The sequence below is a fragment of the Corvus brachyrhynchos genome, unplaced genomic scaffold, assembly GCF_000691975.1.
Source record: "Corvus brachyrhynchos isolate BGI_N302 unplaced genomic scaffold, ASM69197v1 scaffold398, whole genome shotgun sequence".
Taxonomy (NCBI): domain Eukaryota; kingdom Metazoa; phylum Chordata; class Aves; order Passeriformes; family Corvidae; genus Corvus; species Corvus brachyrhynchos.
Window position 1 is genome coordinate 145,706 of NW_008239780.1, and position 25,304 is coordinate 171,009.

The 25,304-nt window shown below is 40.7% G+C and overlaps 1 protein-coding gene across 8 annotated transcripts in view; it reads right to left on the reverse strand.

The window, feature by feature from the left end:
* KIAA1210 (KIAA1210 ortholog) overlaps positions 1 to 25,304 on the reverse strand; it is a 53,682-nt gene that overhangs the window by 1,823 nt on the left and 26,555 nt on the right. For 4 of the 8 annotated variants that reach the window (XM_017743107.1, XM_017743105.1, XM_017743106.1 and 1 more), the window contains exons 2-12: positions 21,541 to 21,617; positions 16,851 to 17,019; positions 12,516 to 12,645; positions 9,936 to 10,094; positions 9,296 to 9,361; positions 7,618 to 7,830; positions 7,028 to 7,130; positions 4,656 to 6,254; positions 3,747 to 3,895; positions 3,155 to 3,254; positions 1 to 97 (exon numbers count right to left, since the gene is read on the reverse strand). The exon at positions 1 to 97 is cut by the window's left edge and continues 1,823 nt beyond it. In XM_017743107.1, coding sequence (XP_017598596.1) covers positions 1 to 97; positions 3,155 to 3,254; positions 3,747 to 3,895; positions 4,656 to 6,254; positions 7,028 to 7,130; positions 7,618 to 7,830; positions 9,296 to 9,361; positions 9,936 to 10,094; positions 12,516 to 12,645; positions 16,851 to 17,019; positions 21,541 to 21,617 — 2,862 coding nt within the window. The other 4 variants (XM_017743112.1, XM_017743110.1, XM_017743109.1 and 1 more) reach the window with 4 other exon arrangements.

The following is a 25,304-nucleotide window of genomic DNA, read 5'->3' on the forward strand; positions in this document are numbered from 1 at the left end:
GGACTGCAGGGTGTCATTGGCAGGTTAGAGGAGTGCCTTGCTTCCTTTTCAACAGCAGGAACCACAGATGCTTCCTGAGAAATAGGTCCAGCTTTACCTGGCAACGAGAAGATACACATCACTCATCAGAAGGCTAGAGAGTTAAAAACTCAATTTCTGCCAATAATATTTTCTTCTCTCTAAAGAAACTGTTTTACACCCCAAAATGCTTGTGACTCACCAATAAGTCAAAGGAATTGTTAACTGGCTATTGCTGGCACTCTCTGGTCCAGCTACAGCAATGGTGAGGAACAGCTATTGCAACAGGAAAATAGATACTAAACAGTGAGTAATGTGTCCATTAAAAAATCTTTTCCTCAGTCCAAACAGCAAGTGTCTAAGCCCATATAAATGAAGGACATTTTTCAAAATTCTTCAAGCATGTGAAGACTATAGTCCCAGTTATTTCTCTAATTCATATTCTTGGTTACTATATTTCTTAATTTTTCAAACACTTGATTTCTATTAAAGGGCACAGCAAGGAGTTCCACAGGCAAATTCTGCTCTGCGAGTGCAGGAAAATCTAGGAATAAGATCCCTGAGTATGCAGGAAAACAGAAACAAAATAGCTGCAGGATAAGGATCACCCCAGGCTTGCTGTGGAGTAAAGTTTATGTTTTCCAATACTGAGAATACTTAAAGTTTTTTTTTAGTTTTCACTGCCAACACAAATATTGCTCCAGCAATATTATTAAATATTAGGTAGGAATCAAACCAGTGCTTTATGTACTTTCACTTGTAAGCTGTGATGGTGGGATTCTGATGGTACTAGGTGTTCCTCTTGATGCAGCCTAACAGACGCCTGTCATACTCACAAAGGATGTAGGAATACAGATAATGCTTCTTTTATGGCTTTGAGTTCCTACTTAGAAAAGTACTACTCCATTCATCTTGTTTGAAATTTTTCAAAATTAGTGGCTAAGCCATGTTAAGTACAAGAAGCTTGATCTTGCTTGCACTGAAATCAATGGAAAATATCCATCAGCTCCATCATTCACTCTCCTGAGCAGAGCTAAAGTAGTTCCCTACTTTCACTCAGGAGGTCTCTGGTCTTTTAGAAGTTCTGGCTGGTTGGTAATTCTTGCAGGAGGCAAACTGTCCTTAGGAATACTGGAGGAAGTATACTGTCCATTAAACAGGCTGCAGCTCTATATACACAGGAAATTTTCAGAAGTATCTAAGATGAGATAGGAATTCAAGTATTACTGAAATTTTGATTTTGAAAATTAATTTCCACATTTTAGGAGAGAACCTTCTTCGTAATAAGCACAACAATCCAAATAAATATCTCCTCTGGGTATTAACTCTACATCCCTTCCACCACCAGCACTTTCAACGAGACAAAGTCTTGACTGGGCTACTGGGAACCAAATCAAGGAAGAGGTGAGTTTACATTTGGGATTCCAAATTTCCTACTCATGTGTAGACAGTGCTGAACATTTCCTAAACAATAGGGCCTGGCTTTCTGAGCAGCAGAAGAGCAGTGTTTTCCTTAAACACCAGCACTAGTCAGAGCTTTTTGTGATGCTCAAGTCGTGGGACACCAGAGTATGCCTATAAATGCTACCTCTGGAGGCGAAGAAACAGTCATTGGATGTCAGGAAACTTCCCCAGTTATGGGGAAGAGGTAATATACAAAAACTTGTAATTCTGCTGCAAGCACCACAAAGACTGCAAGTTCTAGTCAGTGAGTAGCAGAGTGGTTTGTGAAGTTCTGAATTTTGACCAAAGGCTGCCGAGCTTCCAAGGTTAGGATGATGCAACATATAGAAATCAGCCTTTCAAAGGAAGACCTCATCTGAGCAAAAATCTTGGCCTGTTTATGTTTCATCTCTCACTTTGCACCTAAAACCATGAGACACGCAACAGAATCCTTTTTAAAAGTTACGGTATTTTAATCACACACAGATACACAAAGTTAGCTGCAACTGACATCAGAGCCTCTGCGTTGGTGCAAACATACTGAGCCAGCCACCTACTATAGTAAGGGAGAAAGCTAATTTTGTAGAACCTGTAAATTCAGAAATGGTTAACAGCTCTAGCAATAACTACTACAGGGAACAGCACAGTGGTACTCCCAAATACCTCTTGTACAACAACTCTGGGCATTGCTGGACTGCACAGGGAAAGGGGCCAGGTGCATGGGTTCTCTCTAGACAGCATCTCTTACTGTGTCAGCTACAGGAATCTGCAATGGAAAAGCCACAGCTCTGGCACAGTGGCGCATTTCTTACCTACTTAGGCAGTATCTGCCATCAATAGCTTTTAGCCAGCACAATATGCTTTTACAGCTGAAGGACTGGCTTATCTGTATCTAGCTGGACCGTGTCTCTGAGGTTTGGCACCACACTGAGTAAGCAGGGAGGGATAAGATGCAGCCCAGCAGAAGCCTTGGGAGAGATAATGTGAGTCACTAAGTCTGAGTCACACTCTTCCCCCTGCATCTTTAATATAGAGAAACACAGCTAAGTGTTCAGAAGAGGGGCCATCCAGCCTCTGTGTTCACCTGAGGGTGAAACTGACTCTACCTAAATTATTCTTGATATGTGTTTATCTATTCAACACATGTGGCCATGGAAACTGCACACTCTCCATATGCAAGCCATGCTCTTCTGCACCTCACTGCTCTTATTGTTAGAAAGTATTTCCTAACATCTAAGCTAAACATCCCCTGGTGCATTTTAAGTTCATGCCGACCATAAAGACTAGTCTTGTCCTCTGCAGAAAATTTAGTTGTCTTTTCTAGACTAAACAACCCCAATCCTATCAGTATTTCCTGGCTGACTGGAGATTTAGAAGACCTGACCTTTTTTGCTGCTCTCTTCTGGACACTCTCCAACTTCAACTGCTATTCTTTAGTTTTGACCTTGGCCAGTAATAGATCACCAAACTGTTTATATGCCATTTCATGAACTGGCAGTGGAGATAAGAGTTCCTCACTTGCTTTCTCTGCTGAGTGAACAAGCCATTATGTTGCCTCATACACACACTGTAGTCTGAATAGGCCTTACATAAAGTGTGCTGATTATAAAAATGGTGTTTTTCTTCCCCATCACCTGCCACCCACACCACTTACTGGTGCAAACTGTAGCCACTATGTAAAGAAAAAGAATACCTGCTGCTGCAGACACACCGGTCTTCATTTGTGTTTTCTTGTCCTGAGAGCTGGAAGGCATATTCTTCTTCAGTGTGTTCTCACTAATGCAGAACTCTTGCTACAGCATGAGGAGAGAAGAAAAGAATGCAACTAACTACCAGCCATGGGCACTCATAAAGCTCCCCCTGGCAACCTCTCAAACCTGGCTGTGGAAATGCAGCAAAAGCCAGGCAAGGACGGCTGGGAACATCCTGTGGGAGGGAGGGAGAAGGCAGTGAGGAACCTAATGCAACCCAAAGCAGCTCTTGGGCTACATAAATATGCTCTGGGCAATAAGAAAGCTCTGAGAAAGTTCAGATTTGAGCAGTGCAAAGGAACATATAGGATGATCCAGCTCTGAAACTAATCCCTGTGACAGTGTAGTCACTGGCATTTGCACACTTGCATCAGTTGTCTGTCTCAGTGTTTTAGAGGCCAGGCCTGCAAAGCTCTCTTTGTGCTCACAACACACCTCCCTTGAGGACAATCTTGAACAGTTTGCAAAGTACCCAGGTGACCTGTGAATCCTGGGGCAGGATTCACACCCATGCAATATTACTTGGTAGTCTACCTCCTCTTGTTCCACTTTGGTCAAAGCTTTGTCTTCATCTTTATGTTCTTTGGCAAGAGGATGGTCCTGGAAACCCTTTTGTTTTAGCTTTGCCATGGAGACCCAGGCTGGTTCAGAAGAAGTAGTTTCCAAATAAGGAGAGACTTTTTCTACAAAAGAAGCATGTTTGAAGTAAAGAAGGGATTTAGGTCAAGTCAGCCTAAAGCTAGTGCTCCACGTTTTAAATCCTTCAGCATCTGTAATACCCTTTGAACATGGTGGAGATAAAATTACCTTTCCTGATGATTTTGTCCTTGGCAGTAACTGGTTTTTTCTGTTTATTCTAGAGTTTTTTGACCCAGCTCTGCTTCTGCCTAAGTCAATGGCAGAAGTCCCACCGAGATCATTGTGAACCGGATTTTGCCTTTGAAACAACATCCTTCCACTGCAGATTAAATGAGTACAATAATCACGATTTTTTCATGTAGGCAGTAAAATACAGGCTGCCTTGTCACTTTTTAAATATTTTAAATTAAGTCATTGTTAAAAAAAAATAATCACACCTAATTCAACTCCTAGTTAAGGTTTGAGCAGCTGCAGTCTGAATTTTTAACTATAAAACTGCAGCAAGTTTTAAAAAGCTGTGTTAAAACTCCAACTATATGCACAAATACCTCATGGCAGAAATTAAGAGGCCCTTAAGCTATTATTCTGTTGTTATTCTTACTGAAACACACCCTTCATTAAGATAAACCAAGAATTCTCTTGACTGGCCAAATCATCAAGCCAATTAAATTATAATGCTGATGAACTCAAGGCTGAACTTGGTCCTCAGTCAAGAGGATTTTTTTTTTTTTGTGCCCCTCTGCCAAGGCTCTTTACATGACCACTGTTTTCTACAATGTTTGGATACAAATACAGCATAAATACCTGAAGGTTTATGACCATTTTGCTTCTTTGCCACTTCTTCTGATCTTGCCTTAGGAGGATTTTTGTCCTCTTGGAGATCTGGTTTTTTAACAACTGATTTTGTGCTGACAGGAAGGCTTGGAGATGGCTTCCCATTGTCCATCAATTTCTGATCTTCCTTGACTGAAGCAAAAGAAGCAATTGGAAAAGCTGAGGGAATCAGCTTTGGAGGCTCTACACAACTTTCATTCTGGTATTTTAGTAAAGATGATGTTCTTCTTAGTCTGACCCCAAATGGGCTCTCCAAGTTCTGTGTTTCATGGTCAGCCCACTCCATAAAAGAATTCAAATGCAGATCTCTGTCCTTACAATCTCGATCAAATCTATCTGAGCTGGTTTTTGCTGATTCCTGCAAAACTGCATCAAAACGTGTGTGCTCTTTTGTCATTCCTTCAAAGAACTCTGGTCTTATGGGGGATGTTGGAGAACTTTTGGAATAAGAATCTTCCTTCGAATTTGAACCCCCTGAGAGAGATCTTTGCCATGCTGGTGCAATGGTAAATCTGACTGGTTTAGCAGAAGCAGTCTTCAGTGGACTTTTTACATTTTCATCTGATGACTGACTGCCTTCTGCTGTTCTTCTGTGAGAAGCTGTACTGCCTATCTGGTACTCCTTACTGTCAGCATCAGAAGATATATTAGTCTTCAAGCCAGACAGACTTGAAGAGGCAAGACACCCAATGGAAAGTTTTTCAGAAATGTATGATGTGTTGGCATGTTGACTGCCTTGGTTAACCTTTGAAACAGGAACAGTTTCTGCTTTAAAACATACTTCCAATTTACTGCAAGGTACCACACAAACTGCTTTTGAGACAGATGCAGCAGTGTCTATTTTTTTTTCTACATTGTCCTTGAATAACTGAAATTCCATAATTTCACAAGTTCCTTTGTCATTTTTTGCTACTGAACTCTTTTCAGGCCTCAAAACAGCCACTGTCTTGATGTCAGAACAAGACTCTGAGTCAGCTACTGCAACCTGTGGAGTTCTCAGTGCAGTATCTGAGACAGCATGGTTGGAATGATTCTCAGTAGTACCAAAGCAGAGTTCCTCTTTGCCAGTAAACAGTGGATCCCCCTTTTCCTGGGCTTTAATATTTGGATCCACAGAATTTACTGAGGAAGTCTGTGCAACATCTGGCAATATATCCCTGCCCACTGTTTCCACACCACTGCTAAACAAGTCGACTGCTGGTATGTCTGGAGACACAACAGCTTCTCCTTCGAGTTGTTGCAATTCTGGAAGTGCAGGTACTTCAGCACTGGTACTTTGCTGAAGTACTTTCAATTCATTAGCAGACCCAGCTGCAGAGTACGACACTTTTGCTCTGTGGTGTTCTTCCAGGTTCACTGGAGAAGGCTCAGGCCTCAGAAGGAGTGTGGCTGCTTTGTAGCGATGGTCCACATCAGGAAGGCATCCATTCTCTTGCAGCAAAGCACAGGGGTCTTCTGCCACAAGTGTGGAATCATAAGAGTCACGGGCAGCATCAGTGGGAGTTTCTATACCTGGTATCTCCTTAAAACCACCTCCCTTTGCACAATGTCCCATCTGGGCTGATAATCCTGTATTAAACAGAGGAGAAGAGTGGGTACTTAAAGGTTACAATTCAAACACCATCTGTATGACTAAGTCATTCCAGGTAGTGCAGTCCTTTAACATGAATGCCCCATGTCTGGGCACTGCTGACTGATAAATAAGCCTGTTCAGAGCCTATTTAGAAATGGGCTGTCCAGGTGAGAAACTAAAAAAGTTTTAGTTTGAACATACTTAATCCAGGGAATGACTGAAAGTTACTGTCTGTTTCAGGTGTACCACATAAGTTGCTGTTCAGCTGTTTCCTGCACATACCCTTAGTTGTAAGACTACTAGCCAGATTTCCCTAGACATTTCTTCATGTGTATGCCTAGAAAAGCCGTCTAAAACGACCTGGAAAATTCTCTCTTGGTAAGTAGCAAAGGAAGATCCAGTGAACACAAGCCAATCAAAGTCACCCGACACACACAACATATAATGCCAAGGTTAAGGTTTTTCTGAGTGTTTAGGAACTCAGCTTCACATTCACTGAGGTCCAGCCAGCTGTGTAGGACAGGTACTTCTGAACATGGTGCTTTCACCTCATGTTTTTCTTAATGCTGCCCTCAAAGTTCACCACTTCAGCATTACTTTATTGAGAATACTTGACTTTTCATCACAACAGTTTAGCAGCCAGGATTGGTTTTATGTTATAGAACCAAAAGATGCCTAGTTTGAGAGGACTTACAATTCAAACAGGTCCTGTCAGTGTTATGCAGAAGAGTTCAAGAACCCAAAATAGCAAAACCTATGGCTTCATTACCTTCCCAGTCACTTTTGTGTTTGTCACTCTCAAGTAATTCTGTTGAATTTCTCTTCCTTTCTGGAGTTGCAGGAAGACATGCTTCATTTTCCAGCTGTTCCACCTAAAGAAGTGAAGATGTTTTAATTAAAGAATCATGCACAAAAATTGTACTTTATACACATGCATTTTTACAAATATTCAAATCATAAACACAAAACCTCCACCCTGTAATTTACCAACACTGTGGCTATGTACTATTCCAGTTAAGAGCTAGACTTGTAAAAATAGACTTAGGCCTCTTTAAAACTGACATTTAGCTTTTCAAACACCAGGAGTGTCTTTACAAATGAAGCATAACCCACAATTTTGGGCTAAATAATGAAAACAAAAAATTGCACTTTTCTTCAGTTTCCATGATATTGAAGTTTTCAGAGTCTTTTTTGGTTGGTTGGTGGTTGGTGCAAAAGAGGTGTTTTCCCTTCTTCCAATAGAAGAAGTAAAGAAAAGTGGATAGGAGAGAAAAAAAGAAATTAAAATATTTAAAATAATAATTAAAAACTCACACTCATTTCCTTCTGCTCAGTGATTCTTTTCTAGAAAACTCCTACCTGGAGGGGTAGCTGATGCTTGTTGGTAAAGCCTTTCTGTTTCCGAGGGTTGATGGCAATCCTGTGTCTGGCTGCTGAGGTGTCCAGGCAGCCAAGGGGGCTAGCAGGGATGGTAAAATCAACAGGAAGGAAGTTGCTGCCCTGTGAAATGAGGGTCCCCAGAGTGGCAGAGGATAAAGGACTGATGGGCCTGGAGGAAGCTCCAGAAGGTAGCTGTAAAACACAAAGACAATTCTATATATATTTTGCTTTACTTCCCTATATCTCTGGAACAGTTCCTTTGTTAGCTCATTCCATTTCAGAAGCTTGAAATGGCTGTATTTTTGGACATAAATCCTCATTTTAAAATGCATACCTGAAGTCATCTCTGCATAGAGAATCCTCGATTCTGCGTGTTCAACTGTACACAACACAGAAGGAGAAATACCTGTCTCTGCTGCAGTAAGAGCCTCAGCTTGTCCCCACCCCAGTTCTTATCCACAAACCCGTTTGCAGAATATGCACACACCAGCAGGAGACACTGCTGCCATTTGTATAGCTGCTTTTTCATCCCAGTAGTGTGACCCAGTGCAGAAATTCACTATTAAAAAGACACAGAAGCAGCACAGATGCTTGCTCCTCATTATCTCTAAGAAAGCTGCCATAGCCACTTTTCTCTTACAATATCCACTTTCAGGAAAATCAAAGGCTTCTCAGTATACCAGAACCATCTTCCAGACAGTGATGTGGATCTCAGCCTTGCAGGAACTGAACAGCAGTAACCTTAGATTGTGCTATCAAAATAAAGGGTTTACAGAAATGTTTGTAGAAAAGTCCCTAAACATGAAGTTTGAGTGGTTTTGCTACTGTTTTGAAATGCAGACAAAACTTTCTGGAACATTTGTAAAATGTCACAGACGTGCCAAACAAGCTTCATTCATAAAGCTGGGTGACACACAGCCACTGCACTGTGCGTGGCATTCACAACTTAGTTTTGTTTAAGCTTAGGATATAACACAGCACTTCCAACATGTATGCTGATGAAGTTTTAAAGATCATGAAAATATCTTCACATCTGATCCACAAAAACGGTCACGGTACATCAAAAAATATGACCTCTGCAAATTTTTCCAATCTGGTCATGATCTGTGTTATTCTGAGAGCAGAACCTGCTGCTTCTCATGGTCATTTATCATCCAAAGAAAACTGCAAATTAAAACACACCCTTTCCTGTGGAATACCTGGCATTAGGAAAGGTTGGTCCTGCAATCATTTCCCATGAGAAAAGAGATACAGGGCACTGCTCACAAGCCACAGCTGATGGGAAGGTGTAATTATTTGGTATTGAGGCCCTGGGACATGGAAGCAGAATTGACATGGAAGCAGAACTGAAGTGCTTTGCTTGGTCCAATTTTTTGTGTAACTTTATAGATTCACACTGTGTCACAGAGCTGCCTCTGTGCTGTTCACAAGAACCACTTACCAGTAGATTTCTGCCTGTCTTATTATTTCTTATTCAAAACCCTGAGAGGTACATTTTAAGTATCATTAGCCACGCTCTGGAATCTTAAAGAATTGTTTCCTAAGATACACCATACGCAGAATAAATTTTAAAAAATAAAATTACTGTACTGGCTTCATATAGACTCTACACATGACGTCTCAGGGAAGTTTATTAGCACGAAAAGGAGCTATTTACCTGTTCATCTTCACTGTCTGTCCCACCTAAACTCAAAGAGCTATGACGCTGAACAGGGTTGGAGGACTGTGGGATAAAATGAGGAAGAGGTTAAGTCAAGGGAAGTATCACACTGAACTATCTCGAGCTGGATATCCAGTGCTAATTATGAGAAAACACAAGAGGAAAAATAAAGGAAGGGTCACTGGGTCCCTGCCTTACACAGTAGGTTTAATTTCTTCATTGGCATCAAACATAAAGTAGGGGAGATTTCTTCTGCATTGAGATATGCCAGAAAGGTTGACCACAGGAGGCAATATATTTTATAAAGTTTTTTTGAGTTATTGTGTTAAAATCATCAGATTTAAAAATTCTCACAAGTTCACTGAAGTCTAAAATCATGCATTTGCCAATGATAGAGGTCACAGTCCTGGTCTGCATAAAAGCATGGAAAATTGTACCCAGAAAGGGTATTTGTAGGGTCACTTTCTAGGTATACCTCAGAGTGACAAGTCCACAATCCACCTAGGTAATTTCTTCTGGCTCCAACTGATCTGTACCATCACATTTTATCACAAGCAAGCAAAAAGGTCTTCCCTTTCTCCAGGCAGATTTTATCTTTTCTGTATGGATGGTCACAAAGGTGACATGACAATTATACCTCATTTGGTGAAACTGTCAGAACTTCATGAAGGGTTGACATTTCAGGAGGGCTTCTAGGTAAACCATCATCTTCAGAAACAGCACCTGCATCTTCCAGTTTTTTCCCAGTTATAACAAGAGGAGGTGATCCAAGTCTGATGTTCTGCTGCAGCTGAAGCTGTGGTTGAAATTTAGACAACAGACTTTCAATTGTACAATTTAAAAGGGGATGTTCTGCACATTGTAACCCAGATGCTCCTATTAGATACGCAGAATCTTTTAGTTAAACAGAAAAAATTGAAGTAACAGACCATTTATAGAAAAGAGCCATTAATAAAATTTTATCTAGCGACATTCATCAAGGACCCATCATTAAAACTGGTGTTGGTATAAAATTAAAATCAAAATCAGTTTTATTCAGTAAGTTACCAAAGGAATACAGGAATTTCACCATTCCAGAAAGTTTACTACAGTTTAACTCCATTTAAATTAAAAACTTTCAAAATTCTAGATTTAATTCTTCAGTCACACAAATTTAAGTATTTAGTCACACGAAGTATTGCCAGTCAGCATTCCCAATCCCAGGTTTAAGTAGTCACCTTTCCCTCACAAAGCCCTTCCAAATCTGAGAGCTTGTTACAACCCTGTCCCGTTTTTATACAATACCCTATTTTTATACAATACCAATTTAATTTCATTTCTGGTCCACCCTAACGAATTGCATATTAATTTTCCCCATCATCACATCCTGGTCGTGTCTACAGCAAGAATGGTAACAGCAGCCAAGAACAACTTTGTTTGTAAAGGAGTATGGGGATTCTTTTCCAGGATTGCACAAAAGAATGCTCTGGCAGTCCCTGATCCTAGAAAAATAAAGTCTGCAAACTCACAAGCAGCCAGATGTTCCCTCAAACTAAAAATGTTCAGATCTCAGGAAACACCATTACTAAAATTCTTGGCCTAAGTCTGTCAGCTGTGGCAAAGCTGGAATAGAAACAAGGTCTGAACACAAATTTTGTCCTACAACTGAAAACATCTCAACAGAATATTCCCAAGATAAACATACAGACTTATTTTTTCTGTTTCTTTGCTTATTAAACCATACTGGGTAATTCTAAACCTAGTTTTGTGTTTTCCTGCAATCTATGCATTCATTTACACCTCTGTAAAATATATCTAAATAGCTGCAATTCTTATTCAGTGAGATTCATTTGCAATATAATTCCTATAGATATAACTGCCACACAGGGTAGCACAATGTCCAGAACACTGGTCCCCCAGTTCAAACAGCTTTCTTTTGCAATTTATGGGCAATATATTGCAATACCGTGATATATGAGCAAGACAAGGCATACAACGTAAGTGTGCACCTAACGGGAAGTAAAAGACAGAAAGTCAATTTTGCTTCGGTCTCTTTTCAGAAATTCCTGTCTTAGATTTATTAAATTTATTACACGCAGACAGCAAAGTGCTGTGAGGGTAACAGAATTTGCATTTTGTCTTCTATTGGTAGAAGTTAATTTACATTGCTAAGAAAGTAACTGCTTTTATGAGTGCTTGGCTTTTATTCTGACAAGCTCACAGAAAAAGCCTGTCTGCTATAGCTACAAAAATAGTGCTGGCAGTATTACATTACTATGCAGGATGATGGATGAGGAGAGGGCACAGTGGACTGCAAATAGCATGAAAAGAGCTTTTTCCTCCCCAACAATGTTCTGTAATATACAAACATGATTTCTTCTGCTACTCCTCTTGTTATACAAAAAACAGCTTAGCCTATTTTGCAGTCTTAGAGAGGAACAAGTCCCTCTGTGCATCTTTTGTTACTTAACATGTAACTCGATTGTGTTTTGCAACATGAGTCTCACACTGAGCAGAGGAAGAATTTCAGTGACCTTTGGCTCCTTTATCAACCATTTGTATTCAGTCTCTGGAAAAACCTTAAACTTTTATCTGAGTGTTCCAAGCTGGGCAGTTAGTGAAATGCAATTAATATAACCAACAGTTCATAAGGGAGCTGTCAAGAAGGGTTCAGTATTGCCTTGGAAGAAGGAAATGACTCAGCAGAATACAGTATCTTTTGCTGGCAGAGATCAGAATAATAATCATATAAATAAAGCTGTCAGAGCACCCTGACATATCCATCATCCCACACATTTACACAGCCACTTGGACTACCATGTATAGTGAAAATGTCTGAGCCAGAACTGCCAAAAAGAGTAACACAAATAATATTTAAAGAATAACAGTGTAAGGGACACGCTACCATATAATAAATGGCCTTAACCCAAAAGCAGTAGTTACGAAGTAAAGAATATAATTCCCATTGGAAGAGGACACGCTTAATAAGGAAAGTTTCCAAGAGTTCATTAACTGGATCCCCATCACGCACTATGAGACCTGGGCAAGGCTGAAAGCACCAGGACTGCTCAAAAATTCAGCTTCCAAGAGGCAGAATAGATCCAAAAGTAGCAAATTTGGCTTTGGACTCTTCAGTCAGCAAAATCCTAAGGCACACAGCAAAGGAATCAAGCAACAGAGTTTCCTGGGAGACAGCTGACACAAAGTAGCACTATTGATGAGGGGATGATGTTCTCACCTGCAAAGTTTTCACTCTTCCAGGTATGTTTTCCTGAGACAAGATGTCACCTGCCGCATTTCCTGGTGAAGACTCAAAAATGAAGACGCTGTCATGGGACAAGGCTTTGTTTCCCATGCTACCCTTGGGCCTGGAAAGGAAGGAAGGACAAGTGCTCAGTGCACTGGATACATTACCCACACCACCACGGCAGAAGGACGACAAAGAGGCCAGGGTGGGATGCATCACGCTTAACTTCAGATCTGTGCATGTTTAAGATAGTCACTGTTAGCTTCTTTTATACTCAGAAGGGAGGAGAAACACATTTTAGGATGCTGATCAAATGCAGATGTCCCTTTGCAGACACACTCAGCATCTGCATTGAACACACAGGTCAGTCTGTGGACTAGAGAGGGAGTCCAGGGTGATTAGGTATGATATTAGGAGTTAGGTGGATGCAAACCACCCTGAGAAAGGTCTACAGTGCAGAAAGAGACAAGAGGAGTCCCTTGTCCTCCTTTGGTGGCAATCTGCCTATCATGAGACATTCAGGATACAACTTTTGCAGCCTGGTGTGTGTCATAGCTGCCAAAGATGGTGGATCGTTTTTCCCTTCTTGCATAGGCAGAACATTTAATTTTGCTATATTAACAAACTTGATTCAAATCCTCTCATGTCCAGCAATAAAACCAGTTGTATTCTCCTGTATCCTAAATATGATCAGATCCCAAGTGTATTAAAAAATGTAGATGGGACAAGTGTCCATGGCTACAGTTACAGACCTATCCATGGCCAGGTTAAAGTACCTAGGTAAGACATTCTTGCTCTGTTTCTGTGCTCATTGGGTATTCAGCCCAGTGAAGCAATGAGTTCCCACAACAGCTGCTAACTGAGTTGCAATTAACTGAGATTGATTGGGCTTGGGCTATTAAGTTTTGCAGGGCAAATTTTGCACTTGAGTGGCACAACAAGGAAGGATCCAAATAATTTATTAGCCAAGTTCCACCAGCATAGGCAGGCACTATTTGTACATTACTTTGTCCAAAAGACAACAAGGATAGCCTCCACCAGGATTTCATCCTAGCCTTGGACTGCAAAACATCATAGAATATTATCTGATTGTTGGCCATCAGACTATTAACAAATACAAATTACAAGGATTCCTTGGCTCAGATGCTGTGCAGGCAATGTTTTGCCTCTGAAAGTTTGACTCTGGGGAACGGAGAATGATTAGGAACACAACTCTGACAAGAAAAACTCAGTATGTCAAAGCTCTTCTGCAAGGAAATCAAATAGAAGAGGTCTCTGCTATTTGCCTAACCATAGATTCTCTCTTTATTTAGGAAAAAGCGCTGAAAGACTGTGAAAATTAAGTAAATACACCATGTAAAAAACCCCAAACAAATGACTCTTTTTCCTTCTCCATCTCCCTTCTTTACATCTCCAGACACACCTCCTCTAGCTGCTGGACTAACCCTTCTGTTGTCCCAAAGGTGTAGTCAGTCAGTCTACAGTTATACACAGTCTCACAGTAGGTCAAAATAAATTTTCTCTAAGTTTATCTTGTGTTGAAGGCAATCAGAGCTGTTTCTCTCACAGCACAGGTCAGAGTTTGTGCTTCCCCCCATTATATGTCATGGTTAATGTCTGTGTTAGTCTACAGGACAACAGTTCTACACACAAGCAAGGCATTTGCCTTATTTCATCATTAATGAAGTCATCCCATCCTTTTGTGTTTAATTTTATAGTCCTTTCCAGCATGAGAGGTAGTCCATATGGGCAAGACATAATTTTACTGCATTAAGAAAAACAGTCATGCAGCTTTTATTTACTGTAATGTATATTCACTATTAGTTGGCATATTTTATTTATTGAAAAGAATGCATGTGCATTAGGATGTATTTGCCTTTCTAACTGGGGAATTCTTTACCCATAAGAGCTGAGGTTTCCTTGTTCTTGAAACTGCCAGTACAAGGTCTCCCTCTTTCTTTCTCTCTCTGCATATGTATCATATGTGTTTTCAAGAGAATTACTGTATTTTCTTCTGGCAGTCACCAAAAAGGCATAGGATTAAATATAGAATTAACTGCAGCTTGAGTACAGGTCAGTCTCTTATGTGCAAGTCTATATTCCTGTCATTCCAGGCAGTATAGTTATATTTATATTTATATTTATGCTGAAGCTAAAGATGCACTAATTAAAGCCCAGATGTTTCAGTCAAAATGGAGGAAATGATGGGATTCTACAGGCAGCCACAAAGCTCCTAAACCCATCATGGCTTGTGCCATCTTCCATTTCTTGTTGCTGCAACCCCACACTTTTTGTTAGTGTTTGAAGCAGGGGTACGAACAGTGATGGCAACTGGTGAGTGATCTCTCCCTGTCCTTATCTTGATCCACAAAGCTTCTAATTAACTTTTCTCTCCCATGTCCAGCTGAGGATGGGAGTGACAGAGCAGCTTTGGTGGGCACCTGGTGTCCTGCAGGGTCAGCCTACCACACATTTTAAAAAAAGAAGAAGAAAAAAAGAAGAAAAAAGAAAACAAGTGTTTCTGCCTAAAGAACAAGCAAACAGCAGCATCGTTCTAGAATTGGGTTTTATATTCTGCATGCCAGAAATTGCAAAGCTCAGGGTCCTGCTATAAACCCTTCACAAGTTGTATTTCCAGTGGCTTTCAGGATCAAGTTTTCTAAAGGATTATGTAGTTCAGTCTCTTTAGGTACTTATAAAGTGTGTTCATGCAGAGTCGCTACATCACAGGGTTTTCAAGTAGCACAAACATATCCCTAAGCTTTTTGGATAGTCCCTCTAATCCTATCTCTAAGGGTAAAAAACAGAAGGGTTTTACTTACTTCCTGATCGCTGATCTTGCAAAACAGTTCATAATCACTGGAGGATAGCACTGAGGTAAACAGCAGTTGGACTTGAATTACTTGGTTAAGGGCAAGACTTCTCACCCATGGTCCCTCTGGAGCAGACAGCTGATTTTAAGCCAGATCCCTCCTATGGGCTGATGGGGCAAGCTCAGATGTTCCTAAGCTTTTTGGACTGGGCTGACTCTAATTTCCCTTGCCCCAGGAGATTGGTTGTGTGGTGACTTATTCTGTTGCTGTTATGCTAGATTATAGATTGTTAGATTGTTGCTTCATTCCCAAATTACTTCCATGACACACAGAGCAAGTGTGGAAAGGTGGGGCAAGGAGGAACAAGCACCCATGAGAAAGTAACATCTACAAGTTTTCCACCAAAGAAACGCAGTGTCCAGCTCCACCAAATGCCTTGTTTGATGATAGAAAGCATCTGGCAGCAGTGTTGATTTCAGCATGTCCCACTCTAGTCACCTATTCATGACCTCTGCTAGTGGCACCTCCAGCCAATGTCTCCTCCAGCAAAACACTGCAAACCATTGGATATGGCCAGTGTCTTGTCAGAGCGCTTTGTTAGTCCACAGCTCCACAACCCAAGGCCTAGAGCAATCCAGAGACAGGCCTGGCTGAGTGGCTGACAGGGGAGGATGAGGAGGGTGGGGAGCTGGAGAACAGCCAAATTACAGGTTACCTGATACCATTCCATGACACCCCTGGAAAGAGATGTGACCATGCTCAGAGGGTTGATTCAGGCCAGAGTCAGTTAGAGATTTGCAATGGAGGTGTTGTAGTTTGATGATCTGAAGATTATCAGTGAAGCCCTGTTTGCAGTGCAAGCTGATAGCTTGTATTACACTGACAGCTTGTATTACACTGAGAAAAGGACATAGTTTTGGACTTACACCATTCAGAGAGCTGAGAAATGCTCTTACGGACGTGCAAACCTCACTTACATGCACAGCCCTCCAGGGGCAGCTGACACAAAACCAGGGGCCTTCAGTTGCTATCTATGCCTAAAGGGCTACGTAAGAAAGTTAAAGAAGCAATCACACATTGATAATATACCAGAAATACTTTTCTCTTTACTGCAGCCATGAGAGAGGGCATCACTGATGCTGAAAAACAACCACACAGCTTCACAAGTTTTCTCTGTACTAGCAGTACTCAGTCATCATCCTCTTGTAAAGTTGCTGCTGATCAGACCTTCCTAGACAGATTTCAAACACTAAAGCCAATCAAAGCAATGTGGGCTGTCTGCAGTTTTAGACTAAGCTGGATCACCCCTGCCCCCCAGCTGCTCTCCCCCTCCTTTCCAGGCTGACTCTTCAAGCACTTCAAGAAAGAGGAAATTCCTGGAATTCCTTCATCAGCATTAGGGCTTGTTTTGCACAAATTTGGACAGAGGTTGCTCCTAAGGGGCCAACTCATGCTTTCATCCTACTGCTGTGAGAGGTCCACTTTTATTTATTTTCCTTCCCTGCCAGCTTACCCAGCCTCCTTTGGTGAATGAAGTGCAGTAGTGTCGAGCACAGCAACGCTGACATCACTGCTGGACTGGCAGGGTTTTAAATTACTCTCTCCCCTGGGAGGCGGAGGCTCTTTCCTTTTCTTCTTGGCAAAGAAGTTCTTGAAAGTCTGAAATTTGGATTTTTTCTTTCCTGCAACATGAAAAAAAAGAAAATTTATGAAAGCTGGGGGTATTGCTTAGCTTGGGTAATGTTATCTCTTAAATTCTTGAGGAAGCCTCAAAGCTAGAGCAGTCCATTCAGTTTTAGTCACTTCCTTTGTAAATAATTCAGTGCTGGAGTCCAGTGAAAGGTGAAGCTTCAATTCTTACATTTGGTTCCTATAAAGCAACACTGGCACTAAGCTGACAATAGTGGTGCCTACCTAGGTTCCAGTCTATGCAAAAATAAACCTTATATACAAAATGTATCTATCTACAACTGAACAGTGATCATACTTTGTATATTTTCAATAAAAATTGCTGTCAATGTCTTTAGCTATTAACGTTTTTACTTAGTTTGGTTTAGTTCTGCTTACTCTTTACTCAGTGCTCTAAGGAGACAACACCTGAAGCACATGCAACATTGGCAAAAAGATTGAAACTGGAAAAAGAATTTATAAACTCTAAAACCAAAATACTTGTTTCCACATTAAACAACTGTCCCAAAATAAAATCAATCCCTCCAGGGACAAAGGAGCAAACTTTAATTAAGACGTTGTCTTGCAGGACACGAAAGCCCCAAACACAGCAGCCCTAAGAACACAATTGGAAAACTGTTAATTTGGTTTCAGATTTTCCACCGTCCAAACAAAAATACAAAAAGAAAAAAAAAAACCCCACCATGAAACATCACTGATCTTTTATTTTAAATAATCTAAGATACTTTAACATTCTTATGCATATTTTCTTTCAGCACACAAATACAGCATTTTGTCCCTGATCCTTACACTGAGGGGCCACTTTGAGTGGTTTGGGCCGAACTATTGTACTAAGACCCCTGTGATTGACTTAAATACATACGCAGAGCAATAACATCATTGCATATCTGAGCCAACTTCATTGTTCAATTAATACTTTACAGCAGTTGGCATAATACATGCCCACAGCTGGAGGATTCCTTCATAAGCAAGGCATTATTTCAACACAATTATTGTCTTCTCCTAGCAATGATTTAGTCGGTGATGCTCTGTCTCAACGTGTGCCCTGTACGTGTACAGATCTCTACCAGTGGGCCTTATCTGGGCTGAAACTGTGCCACCACACAGCTGCATCAGACAGTGGCCACATTGAGAAATAAACAATGATACTGAGACCTACTCCCCCTGTCTCCTCCCTGCTCTCCAGCCCAGTGCCAGCACCACACATCAGGACACACAAGGACACTGCCACAGTGTCCGGCACGGCCTGGTGACATGGCTACCCCTGTGCAGAGCCACCAAGGATCTGCATGCTGCTTTTCAAGTGACCTGGGCTGTTTCTGAGACCAAAGTATCTTTCAAACCATGTACAGTGAACTATCACTGGAGTCCCACTCATGTCAATAACAATGGGATGTGGCTGCTCCTAGGGAGGGTTTATCAGTGGAAGGCCTTTTTATCTTCCACTACTGCTTATCAGGCAATAAGTGAATGAGACAGTCACAGAAAACACACAGGTTGTATTGCTGTGGCCCAGACAACAGAGCTAATCCCAAGGGTTTGGGATTTAAGACTCCCACAGGGCTCAGTGAGTTTCATGCTGCACCCATAGCAAGAACTGGCAAGAGACGACAGGTCACACAGCAAGCACACAGAGCCTCTCAAGTAAAACAAGCATGTTGAGTGCGCTTCAGAGTCTTTAGAAACACTTCCTGACCATTCCTGTCTTTCATATCAGCAATTAGACAATGTGTATGGTATTCTTCCAGGAAACTTGTCAAAGCTGATCTGCTTTATCCTAGATAGGCAAAACAAAAGTTTAACAAGTTTAATGAAAGCAGTTCCCCAAAATTATCAATTCTGCAATGTCTGCTAACACAGTCAATGACACAAAGAATGAAATGGCAAACTTTGAGACAGGCAAAGAGCTCTTCAACTCAAAAACTATCTAAATCAGAAAAAAGGACATGTATATTGGTCATGTACACTGGTGAACTGTCAGCTGTACAGACAAAAAGCAAGCTAGATTCTAGTGCAAGCATTACTGACAAGCTTAATTAGATGCTGGTATTTCCAGAAAACCAGGAGAGTGTGAAAAAAAAAAACAAAAAACAAAACCACACCAAAAAACCCACAACACAATAACAAAAAAGAAGTGATCCTGAGGATGTTTAAGAGAAACAGACGTAAGTCTTGCCACAAAAGCAAACATTGCCAAGGTACTATTCCAAATACTTGTCTAGATCAGAAGTGGTGCTAACTTTAGAATGGAGGCTACAAAAAGGATGTCCAAACACCAACAAGCCAACCTCAGCTGGCATGGGACAACACTTGTATCATTGTGCAACAGAGAGTATCTGATGCAGACACAGCAGTTACTTCAATGCCTTCTCGAGACTCTAATTTATTACCCCTAAAAGGAGGCCACCTTTAAGCTAAAGGTGCCTACATCTCAGTGCACTTGAAGCAGCCCAACATAACACTATATTGGTAAAATGCTCAATGATACTTGAACTAATAAAATACAAGGGGACATTAACACTTAAAATGGAAAAAAATTCATTGCATTACAAAAATCCAAGCTCAAACAACTATGCCTATCTCCCCTTCATCTACTGGTGATTTTTGAAATCTTATAGTTGCCAGTCTTCAGTTTTATGGCATTAAAAATAAAATACTAAATTTCTAGGCTACTGCCCTAAAAAGGAAAAGCCTTCCCAAAAATTAGTTACTTATGCTATGTTTTAGCCAATTGTAACAGAAAAGGAGCAGGAATAAGCATTTTCCTTTCTCTGTAAAGTTTGTGTATTCTGTATTTTTTACTGCGTGTATACTGCCTATTTCATTGTGTCTCTTGTGCACAGAGATAATTAACTCATGACTTTCTGCTCTTTGAGTGGTTCTTCCCTATAACATGATACAAAAGAAAAGGATACTTCCTCCAGTGCAAAAATTGAAACTGTAAAAAGCATAGGGAACATCTAATTTGGGTGGTCAATGATCATATTTAAACTAAACCATTCATTTGGGGATCTTCTATGGTCTCTGACTTCCTAAGATGCAGCCAGGACATACTTTCTATCTTTTTTTCCCTCAAATCCAAGGACTAGACAATTTCAACATTAAAAATATCTGAAAAAAAATCCCAACCCATAGACAAGATTCTCAGACAATGTCATGATTCTAGCTTCATAAAAAATACCAGATATTGGCAGACAGGCAATAAAATAATGGAATTCAGTACCACTAACACTGGGTGCTAACAATTTTTAGACAGCGATCTGGTTCCTGCCATCAAGAAGGAGCAGCATGCACTGGAAGCCTTGTACTACAGACAATAAGGCAAACCTTAAGAAATCAGTCTAATTGACTGGACTGTGAAGGATGGGGATTTTAGCCTCCTAGAGCCTTTACATCATGAGCCAGTTACGAAGAGGGAGAGGTGAGGCAATCCTCCATTACATTGGAAGTAAACAGAAGATTCTAAAATGGCTTCATCCAGGTCCAGCCAAGTGTCTCCTGAACACCTCTGCAACAGCGCAGCAGCCTTTAACTATTTAAAATTACGTTCATTCAGGTTCAGAAATATTCCTGGTGGATTTAGAGCCGACACTTTACATCATGAGCCATCTCCTGCTTTTCCTATCACCTGGGTCAGAATTTGATCTCTTTTCTGAATCTTCTAGTGAACCCGAGTACAAAATTTTCATGCATGGGCTTCACACAAGTTTACCAATTTGCCAGGATAGCACTAGACTGTGGGACAAACTAGATTATAAAGCTAAGAAACCAGACACTGCTGAGCATCTATCACTACACTTTCTTTACCTCTATCCATCTGCCAAGCAGAGTTCAACTAACAGTCTCTTTGCCATTTGCTTATCTCTTCCAACAATATTTTGATAGTGGCAAATCTATTTCTAAAGGATAAAGCAAGATGACCTTTGAAACACAAACATTTAAGATGATTGCAAAACATTAGCCAAAGAAAAGAGAGAAAAATCAGATGGTGTGACAGCCACTTCTCCAGAGATGCTTCAGACATCATGCTATTGCTCATATTCAAACTGGCAAAGGGGATATCCTTTAATGTAGACAAGTCTCTAGCATAAGTAAGCTATTTTCCTTTCTTGCCTATTATTCCATCCCCTCACACTGTTTGCATCAGACCATGCCAGCAGATTAAAGAATAAGTAACAAATGGCTGCCTGTGGCCAGAAGCAGAGAAATAAAGAGGCTGCTGGGGGTACCGACACAGCTCTCACATACAGAGGCTTGTTAACAGGCTCACCTCCCACCCCTGCAGGATCTATCAACACAGGCACAAAAATCAGCCCTTCAAGCTCTAACACCCCTCCAACAGGCTATGTTGCTCCAGTATTGCACATTAAAACATTTTTTCCGTAATACTGACAGCTGACAAAGACACACGGAATTTTCTTTACACTACAAAAGGAGCCCCAAAAAAACAACACTGCAGAACAAGTCACTACATACTCCACTATGAGCTTTACATTCAGAGAAAAACTGCTTACCTGTGCACTCTTCGACTGTGTCTCCAGTTTCAGGTGACTGTGTGACCTCTGTGGGTCCCGTAGCCATTATATAGTCACTGAAATAGAGAATAAAGCATCAGTTAAGTTTTAGTCCATCTCCCCAGCAGAATATGGTCCCACCCACCATGAAGAACAAACACAGCTGAAGCCTTTCTGAAACTGCATGCCTGTATGGTTATCACAAACATGGCTTGCACACTTTTTTGCACTTTGGCCACAGAACTTTTTGTTTTCCAGTAACACTTATTTCTCCAGCCACAACTAACAATCCAGTCTAATCGTTTCCAGTCCCTCTCCCTTTTTAGGATACCAGAATCAAAGTTTGCTTTCAGGAAAGATGTCATTACACTTGCTCAGCAAACACTGTAATGCTTCCCAGTCTTAGAATAATGAACCTTTGCTAGAGAGTGACAGCTCCATGCTACTGTAAAAAATATAAGTAAGTGCTCAGCTGGCCAGGGTTCATGCATTACACAGTGTCCTCACAGCAGGCACCAGTCTAGTCTGTCAGCATTATTAAAACCAGTTAAGCATCAGCACTGAAACATCATTCTGGGCTATGCTACATTTGTGGAAACCAATAGATCAAATTTATTTTGGATCCAGTGCAATCAGCTTTTAACCACAAGCTCTGAAACCTTATCGCCAGCAGGACTATTGATCAACCAAATTAGCTGATGGCATCATCTTCCTCCCCGCTGAAAACAAAAGATCAGCCTAGTTTTAAGATCATTCAATGTTAACTGGCTCCACTTTGTATTTTCCAAGATTCCTAAATGGGTGTCTGTCACAGACAAAGGAATGAAGCAGCAGACCACAAGAGTTACAGTACAAATGTCAAGCAACAATGGAAACGCGACAGCTTAGCAGGGCAGCTCATAAATACTATCCTTCATTATGGAAGATACTTCAGGGATACTTTTATATAATTAGAGGTTCCCATAAACTGTCAGGACTCAGAGTAAGAAATCTTTACAACCAAATCCTGCTTCCTTTTCTGCATAGATCACATCTAACAATTTTCCACCTCTAAGCAGTGTAACAATACAACCAAGTCAAGTATCTCAACAGCAAACAAGAATATGATTCTATATTAACTTGGCCAATCACTAAACTCTTCCATTTCTTCTGTATCACCTACATACTCTAAAATCTGTCATGCCCAAAACCACTGGGACCTTTCTATGTGCCCACATCCTCAGATAGCCTTAAAGATAAGGTGCACAAACACAGAGGCAGAGGTGTCTGTCAGAAAAAAGAAAGGAGCAGCTCATGGAGGTAAAACAGGCAGGGCTCCAGTGAAAAAAGAGGCCATGGAGTAAGCATTCCCTGCACTGGCCACATAGACATGTAAACTGCCAAGCTGCTGAACTGTGGGGAGGAATGGGGGAGGTATAAAAGAGAAGCAAAGTGCAAACAAACAGATCCCCTGGGAGCACTAGGCACAGGAGAGCATTAACACAATGTAGTTCCAAATAATCTCACTTCAACTTGTTAAAAATCAATTAAAAGGTCATTGCAACAACCAGGACTGATTACACCTTTCCTAACTGAGATACACAAACTTGTTCTTGAGACAATTGTCAGAGAATATTGACAAGCAATAAAAAAATAAGATTTCTAAGTTTCCTTCTGGATGATATAACCAATCAACTTCTATCCATTTTTCCCCACGTCTCATCAATTATCTATGAAAAAGTTCACATTTTCTGCGTACTTTCTTTAAAGTAGTTGTCAGTAGACTTTCTTATAGATTATTTCTTTATATTAAAAAGAAATTTGGTTCCAATTTTTCCTCTCAACTTTATGCACCACGCATACTGCATTAGATTTTTGAGGGAAAAATCTAATTTCAAAATGCATTTGAAATAAAATATTGAGAAGGCATTCAACAAATTTACAAGGACAAACTGACAAGTCTCCAGACTTGAGTTTATTTTCACAGAATGTGAGTGGACCTGGCATTTGGCTCATTTAGACCTCTAACTTCTGCTTTACCCACCTTCAATTAAACCAAAGCAAGAGAAAATTGATGCTTTCAGATCTAGCTTTGTTTGCACCAGTTCAACGTTTATTTTAATCCCTCAATCATCTCAGCTGCTCACTCTGAATCCTTCTAGCCTTTGAAGATATTTTGACTGCAGTGTTTATTATAACTGCAAGCATATATTTCCAATTGGTATATCTTTTTTACAAGTAGAACTACAACTGCAAAGCAGTTCAGCTCTGAGGCAGTTTCTTCACAGTCAAATCAGCTCCAGCATTAACTCAATTTTATAGCCGAGTTCTCTGGGGCACTTGGAGCTCAAGTATCAATTACAAGGGTGCCCCACTTAGGACCTAATGGTTTGGAGCCTTTGTATACCTCAACACAGTATCATCTTTTTCCAGTGAACTGAACATCACAGATTTTCTCAAGCTTTGAGTTAGCAAGTAGTTGAATTACAGGGAAAAAAACCCATATAATATACAACGTATATATTCCACCAGCAAAGTGGAAGTTCCATCATTAAAAACCTGATGACATACCTGGAGGAGAGTTAGCAATTAGATGGCATTTAGACTTCAAATTCTGGTGGCAGTGAGTTGTACTTTACAGAGAACAGTTAGCAAATGATCTGAGCAACACACTCTAGCCTGGGGGTCAGTGTAATGGAGAAAAAGAGGACAAAACCTCATCAATACAAATACATGTGAGTGCACAGGCATTAACCAATCGAACCTCCAGACCTTCACCACTTCCAGGCCTTAATAACAGCAGACAGCCACAGTGTCAGGATGTATCAATACCATGTACATCCAGTTCAATCAGCTGCACTAACACTCTGTGAGCTCTCCCAGAGCATTACACCATTAGACACAAAGTTTTAAACAAATACTGTCTGTGTATTGATTTTCAGTGATAAAAATATCAGGTTAAATAAATGGCCTTTTAGAGCAGTATTTCTGATACTCTTGAGATGCTACAGGACACCTGGGAGAAGATGCTCGCAGAAGGATGCAGGAAGACTTCTCAGTGTGGGAGCAGGGACAGACATGGCCAGCCAAGACAGGACAGCTGCCAAGTCACAGCTACTGTTTGCATCTCACTAGAAGTGTAACAGTGGGCACATTTCCCCAGTCTACAGCTTTCTAGTATGCTCTTAATCCTCTCTCAAACAGTATTTGCAATCCCTGCATATGCACAGACCTCCTGCTGCAGAGGTACAGGGAAAAAAAGATGTTGAATCTCTGCCAGACCCCTCAAAAGCCAGACTCAGCCATGGCCAGTAAGTCCACTGCACCAACTCCTATGTAGGGCCGTGGAAAAGAATGAAAGTTTACCAAAAGCACAGTGTTTGCCTCTCCCTGCACAGGGTGATGGGCTGGATTACCACAACTATGAATTAATTAATTACTCGCAAAGAGTGACTTCCTATGCAGATGCAATCACAAAAATAAAAATGACATTATTAGACCCTGTTTGCATTGCTAGGGTGTACTTCAAAGCAATAAAACTCCTACAAAGTTGCAGGGTTTGCTTTACCTTCAAAACAGACAATGGAACTTAGTTAGCAGTCACCACTATCCTCACTTGGTTTTATGTTTCAGACCTAGGCTCTCCATTATCCCATACAAAATTTCCATTGATAACCTTACTGGGTTGCATTCACTTGGAGCTCTTCGACTCATTACAGGAACTAATGAGTCTGAAAAGTAAAAAGAAATCTGCAGGAACAGGAGAAATGTCCTTGTCTCCCCTT